Genomic DNA, 6963 nt, shown 5'->3' on the forward strand with positions numbered 1-6963 from the left:
ACAACACACTACTTCAGCTTCCTCTGTCAAAGCACTCTTTTTTTTAACCACGATTGAGAAAGATATCACTTCTCCTGCATTATTCGTTGCACAGGGACGCTACTTAGGAACAACAGGGTTTGTGGTGGTTGTTGTGAAGAGTTCATTTGAAGGATATGTCAGACATGCCACATTACCTGAACCTTGGACCTGTTTTCCCTCCGCAACGGGTACATGATCTGCAAAAAAGGGGATGGAAAAGACGAAACAATGTCATCTCAGTTGAACGGGTTGTGGGGTGTCTGCAGTGGAATAGCGCTGCTTAGTAAATATGGGCCAACATTAGGGTTGCCAGGTGTCCAGTATAGAACCGGACTGTCCTGTATTTGGACACTGTCCAGTAACAATGAAGGGTAATACTGGACATGTATGTGTCCATGTATTACCCCTCTAGACATAGTGACCTGAACAGCTTGAGGAAACAGCATGGAGCGGAGAGATGTGTCTGTGTGTGTGTTTGTGTGTGTGTGTGTGTCGAGCGTGTCACACCATTCACCATTGTGTCCAGTATTTTTGGAGAAGCCGTCTGGCCACCCTAGCCACTATACCAAGCTGTCCAAGACATTAAACATCTCCTTTCACCTATCCGCTCTTCCTCTTGCTCACCTTCTCCTTAGCCTACGGCCCCAGTCCTTCCTGCTGCATGCGCGCCTGGTGGCATGGCGGTGCGTGCACAGACTACAGCCGCGATCGGCGGTCTGTAGGGGACATCTAGGGAGAGCGCAGGGGGCAGGGCCGTGACGGGGGGGGGGCACGGCCATGACGGGGCATATCTGCACTGCCATTGGCTACGCGCGGCCACGTGACCACGTCGTGGCACATGAAGACAACATTTTTGTCTTCCCTGTCAGCATACGCGTCACAGCGCACACAGCCACTGGGGCCTGGCCCAAAAAGGGCAGTGCTGAGGTGTGTGGCGCGCACCGCCGTGACCTCCGGGGACTCAGCCTTACTCTGGCATCCAGTCCCCTCCAGTACTCTGGGTATAAGTTGGTCATGCAGACAGCGCCTTACAATGTACATCGGGCGCCACCGGGCCCAAGCACCAACATGATCTTTGTAAGGATGTTTTGCGTCAAGAATGTAGTGGTAAAGCGGACTACTAACGCTATTATAAAGTGGTGGGGTGTTGTTGATGGTGGTTACATGGGACGCGCAGTTCGGAGGCTGGCATTGCGCCTGACCCATTGCATTGTGCCGTGTACCTGCCTGATAGGTTCATTTGAAATTGAACATGGACGCAAATGTTTAGACAAGGGGCGGCCAACGCCAGTCCTCAAGAGCTACTCACAAGTCAGGGTTTCAGGATATCCCTGCTTCAGCACAGGTGGCTCAGTCAGTGATTGAACCACCTGTGAGGAAGCAGGGTCTGGTTGAGCCACCTGTGCTGAAGCAGGGACTGATTGAGCCTCCTTTGCTGAAGCTGGGACTGATTTTGCCACCTGTGCTGAAGCAGGGACTGATTGAGCCTCCTTTGCTGAAGCTGGACTGATTGAGCCACCTGTGCTGAAGCACGGACTGATTGTGCCACCTGTACTGAAGCAGGGACTGATTGTGACACTTGTACTGAAGCAGGGACTGATTGTGACACTTATACTGAAGCAGGGACTGATTGTGACACTTGTACTGAAGCAGGGACTGATTGAGCCACCTGTACTGAAGCAGGGCCTGATTGAGCCACCTGTGCTGAAGCTGGGCCTGATTGAGCCACCTGTACCGAAGCAGGGTATATCCTGAAAACCTGACCTGTTGGTGGCCCTTGAGGACTGGAGTTGGCCAGTCCTGCTTTAAACATTTGAATGTACTTTCTCCTTCACAATGGAAACATACTATATTTATATTATTATTTAGATTTTAAAAAAATATGAAAAGTCAGTATGTTTCATTGTTTACTTTTGCTGGCAATTAACGTGACGCAAGAAAATCCTCGATTACAAACGGGACGGAAATTCCAGCGTAACCGTATCTCATTCTAACTGGTAAAAGCTGAAAGGTTGCATCTTCATCGGTGGGAGGGGGGGAGGGAAGTGTGAGGGGAGGGGGGAGGGGGAGTGTGAGGGGAGTGTGAGGGGAGGGAGGGGAGTGTGAGGGGAGGGAGGGAGGGGGAGTGTGAGGGGAGGGAGGGGAGTGTGAGGGGAGGGGGGAGGGGGAGTGTGAGGGGAGGGGGGGAGTGTGAGGGGAGGGGGGAGGGGGAGTGTGAGGGGAGGGGGGGAGTGTGAGGGGAGGGAGGGGAGTGTGAGGGGAGGGAGGGAGGGGGAGTGTGAGGGGAGGGAGGGGAGTGTGAGGGGAGGGGGGAGGGGGAGTGTGAGGGGAGGGGGGGAGTGTGAGGGGAGGGGGAGGGGGAGTGTGAGGGGAGGGGGGAGGGGGAGTGTGAGGGGAGGGAGGGAGGGGAGTGTGAGGTGAGGGGAATGTGAGGGGAGGGGGGAGGGGGAGTGTGAGGGGAGGGGGGGAGTGTGAGGGGAGGGGGGAGGGGGAGTGTGAGGGGAGGGGGGAGGGGGAGTGTGAGGGGAGGGAGGGAGGGGAGTGTGAGGTGAGGGGAATGTGAGGGGAGGGGGGAGGTGCTGATGAATAGACCAAAGTGGGTCCAAACATGGTCAACGGGAATATTGTATTTATTAAGTACTAGCTGAGAGTACCGGGTGTCGCTCGGGAATTGTAAGAAAGCAACAAAAAAAAATTACTGAGATTTATAAGTGGATTATTTGATTTTTTTTTTCGTTCCTTCACGCGAAATCCCTCTGCTAAAACAACAACGCCACCCACAATAGTTTCATTTCCTCTGAGGTCCGGAAGTGTTCCAAAATATAGAGATTAGTAAATATCTATTTTCAATTTGAGATTCGGGCCAAGAAAAACTTGGTGTATAATTTTGACGCCATTTTTTAAATACCTTGTTGATGCCCGTATGCAAATGAGTACATATTTACATACGTGTCACGGGCTTTAACACTTCTACGCCACTTCACACATGTTTGCGCCAATATAGCTCACTCAAAAACATCAATTGCATTTCTCAGGCACGAGGATGAATAGAAAGCTAGGGCAAAGGTTGCAAACACAACCAATATACTTACTGGTTGGTTTTCTTGGGTCAAACATTCCGTATGGGACACAGACCCTGACGCGTTTTGCGTTAAGCAAAATAGGGAGTTAGGTTCTAGTGCAAGTGGGCAAGTGATGCATTTGGATGACAGAAGTCTCTGGGAACATCCTCCTAAGGCCGCGCCTATAGTGCCCGTGGCGGCGGCGCGGGCGACCCGGGCATTGATTGGTTCAGGGGCTGTCACATGAGGCGACAGCCCCTGAAAAATCAAACATTCCTGGCTTCCGAAAATCGCGTCGCCCTGTCGCTTTGTCGCCGTCGCACTTACTATAAGCCCAGGTGGCGGCGACAATGCATTTGTTTTTGGGCGCCGTCACGTCGCCGTCACTATAAGCGCGGCCTAACAGTTCTAACTATAGCAATAACATCGTTAGACTTGCAGGGTCAACATGCCCCACGGCAGGAGTGGTCAACTCGAGTCCTCAAGGGCCACCAACAGGTCAGGTTTGAAGGGTATCCCTGCTTCGGCAGAGGTGGCTCAATCAGTGGCTCAGGCATTGGCTGAACCACCTGTGGCTGAAGAAGGGATGTCCTTAATACCTGGCCTCAGGGCTGGCTAGGAAAACTGCGGGGCTCGGTGCGGGGGCCACTTACCTTCTCCTGCGCGATCTCGTCCTGTCAGTGTCCCTCCCCTCCTCATGGTGCCGGGACGTTGAGCAGCGCCCCGGGGCATCTGCACCATGACGTCAAGTGGCGCCACGTTGCCCTGATAACGGGACGGCGCTTGACACCGCAACGTGACGCCATTTGACATTGCGGTGCCATGAGGAGGGATACTGAGAGCAAGAAATTGCGCGGGAGAAAGTAAGAGAGTTACAGAGGACCCCGTGGTCTCCCCTGGCAATCAATGTAATTGTTGTGGGGAAGAGGGTGGGGCCTCTGTAACCACGGGGCTCAGTGCAGTGGCACCGATAGCAGCGCCATCACGCCGACCCTGCCTGGCATGTTGGTGGCTCTTAAGGACTGGAGTTGACCACCCTTGCCCTAAGGTGTTGTGACCTTCTGCACCTCTCTTCTAGTGCTTCCACGTGGTGGTGTGCGGCCGCATTTCCTGTTTATAGAGCTGTGTAGTATTGTTGACACTATGGGCAACTAGTTGGCAAGACTGTTTGGAAGATCTATACTTGCTGAGGTCAAGAGGTTGACGAAAGTCACCCAACACAGATTGATCCCTTATAATGTATTCTTTCTTCAGTCGCTTTCAAGACGTTCCAGTAGATGGTAGTCACGCAACGTTGGCCTGGAGGCCATTTTGTTTTTGTGCGATGGTTAAATCACATTGGCTCTGAAAACGCCTGGAGCGCATTTCTGTGCTTACATACAGTATACAGCTGAACTTTCACAGGTCTACAGAGCATCTTTTCCTGCTATTTCCCTTGTGGTTGCCAAAGCAGCTAGTCACACGACAATCAACTTCTCAGTTAAGATCCTGAATATATAGGGTGCGCATGATATAAATGTATTGAAACAATCCCACTGATAACCTTTCATAGTAGTATGTCCCAAACGTATAATATTTTTATTCTGCGTAATGCCCTGTTACTGATTCATTCAGTCTGATTTGGCTAGTTTGATACCAGCTCTTGCCACTATCTAAGAGATCTTGTTCTGTCTCGTTACTCTACATTCTTGAGAATGGCTGTGTTGACTTCCTCTTTTTGACAGATGGACAGGAAGTTGTTTTTTCAGACAGTTCCATTTCTGCATCGATACTAACCCCATGTAAACAGTTTCAACTCTTCAGACACACCAGCGGGTGACAACAAGAGGCTGCTTTTCCAATCTCAGATTGGCTTTCTAGAGCTGCCGACACCAGTGCTGCTACCTGCATGACATTGGGTGTTGGAGAGCGACCTGCACGACCTTGTAGGGTGGTGGAGAGCGACCTGCACGACCTTGTAGGGTGGTGGAGAGCGCCCTGCACAACCTTGTACGGTGGTGGAGAGCGCCCTGCACGACCTTGTACGGTGGTGGAGAGCGCCCTGCATGACCTTGTAGGGTGGTGGAGAGCATCCTGCACGACCTTGTAGGGTGGTGGAGAGCGCCCTGCACGACCTTGTAGGGTGGTGGAGAGCGCCCTGCACGAGTAGTGGAGAGCGTCCTGCACGACCTTGTAGGGTGGTGGAGAGCGCCCTGCACGACCTTGTAGGGTAGTGGAGAGTGCCCTGCACGACCTTGTAGGGTGGTGGAGAGCGCCCTGCACGACCTTGTAGGGTGGTGGAGAGTGCCCTGCACGACCTTGTAGGGTGGTGGAGAGCGCCCTGCACGACCTTGTACGGTGGTGGAGAGCGCCCTGCACGACCTTGTACGGTGGTGGAGAGCACCCTGCATGACCTTGTAGGGTGGTGGAGAGCATCCTGCACGACCTTGTAGGGTGGTGGAGAGCGCCCTGCACGACCTTGTAGGGTAGTGGAGAGCGCCCTGCACGACCTTGTAGGGTGGTGGAGAGCGCCCTGCACGACCTTGTACGGTGGTGGAGAGTGCCCCCGGTTGCAGATTGCAGCTGTGCGCATTATCGGCCTCGTTTTGCAGATTTGCATGATGGGTTCGCAGTCCTGTCACGATCTCTACAGTTAACATCCCTGATCATATCAAGCAAATGAGCATTAACCGGCAGGAAAAAGGCCACCTACCTATGAAAAGAAGGAGAAGTCCACAAAACAAGCACAAGGGTGTCCCAGAGGTGGTCATGTTGTGTGGTGGAATGTCTTGGTACACTCTGCCTGGGCTGAAGATGCAGGTTTAGAAGTAACAAGTTCTCTAGGGGTTCAAGCCTTGATCTGCTGGGCAGGAAGGGTACTTCCTGTTCATGCAAATACCCTTGGGCCGGGACTTCCCTTGTAGCATCAAAAGGTTCCCCTGTAACACCAGATTTACCTAGATGTTTCTGTGCAAAAATAACTTTCTAAAGAGTTTAGTGTATATACACTATATATATATATCATCATCTATACCTTTCTGAGCACCCAGGCAATTAACTCTTGCAGGCCTTTCCTTCGTGTGTTTATATATATATATAGTGCATACTGTATATATATAGTGCAGAATAAATGAGTTCTTCAGTATTAGGTGATACCTTTTTTATTGGACTAACAATTTATGTCATAGGACAAGCTTTCGAGAGTTCTCCTCTCTTCTTCAGGTCAGGCAATACTGATATACAAAGGATTCAATGGCTAAAACAGTGTAGAGAGAGGAAGAGAAAAAAAAACAGATATGTACTGTAGATAAGGTAGGGTGTTAAAAGTGTTTGAAGCCAGGGGACAGTGACAAAGAAAGGTGGGGAGGGGGAGGGATGCTGGGCGGGAGAGAAAGTGTGGATAAGAATTGAGGCAAGCAGAATAATTACAAACAATTTTGATAGGGTGTGAGAAAACCCATGTCCGCATTAAGTCCTTTGGTTTTGGTGTCAAAGAGTCTTATCATTCTGAGCTCAAATGTTTTCCGTTCTTGGGTGCTTTTAAACATTCCATTGAGGAATTTGATTTTTAAATCATTTATGGAATGATCTGGTTGTGAGAAGGGATGTCCCACAGGTGAGCAGTATCTTCCTTCTTCGTGATGGAGTATGGAGTGTCTGTGCATATTCATTCTTCTTTGTAGTTTTTGGCTGGTTTCCCCAATGTAGCAACCTTGGTCACATCTGTTGCACTGAATCATATACACTATATTCCTGGATGTGCAGCTGTATGATCCTTTAACTTTGAATGTTCTATGGTTGTTACTGGCTGTGGGATCTTGGCAAATATGTTTGCAGCGTTTTTTGTTGCACGGTTTTGTGCCATTATCAATGTCTTTAAAATCGCTCTGAAGTTTTCTGC

At 50.8% G+C, this 6963-nt stretch overlaps 1 protein-coding gene across 1 annotated transcript in view; it reads right to left on the reverse strand.

Moving 5' to 3' along the window:
* Window positions 1–5913, reverse strand: part of CD79B (CD79b molecule) — a 52881-nt gene extending 46968 nt beyond the window's left edge. The window contains exons 1-2 of the mRNA XM_075581610.1: window positions 5776–5913; window positions 177–218 (exon numbers count right to left, since the gene is read on the reverse strand). Of these exons, the coding sequence (XP_075437725.1) occupies window positions 177–218; window positions 5776–5833 (100 nt within the window). The 5' untranslated portion in view covers window positions 5834–5913. The remainder of the gene's footprint in view (window positions 1–176; window positions 219–5775) is intronic.
* Between the last annotated feature and the right edge of the window lie 1050 nt (window positions 5914–6963).

Source organism: Ascaphus truei, unplaced genomic scaffold (assembly GCF_040206685.1).
Source record: "Ascaphus truei isolate aAscTru1 unplaced genomic scaffold, aAscTru1.hap1 HAP1_SCAFFOLD_145, whole genome shotgun sequence".
NCBI classification, from domain to species: domain Eukaryota; kingdom Metazoa; phylum Chordata; class Amphibia; order Anura; family Ascaphidae; genus Ascaphus; species Ascaphus truei.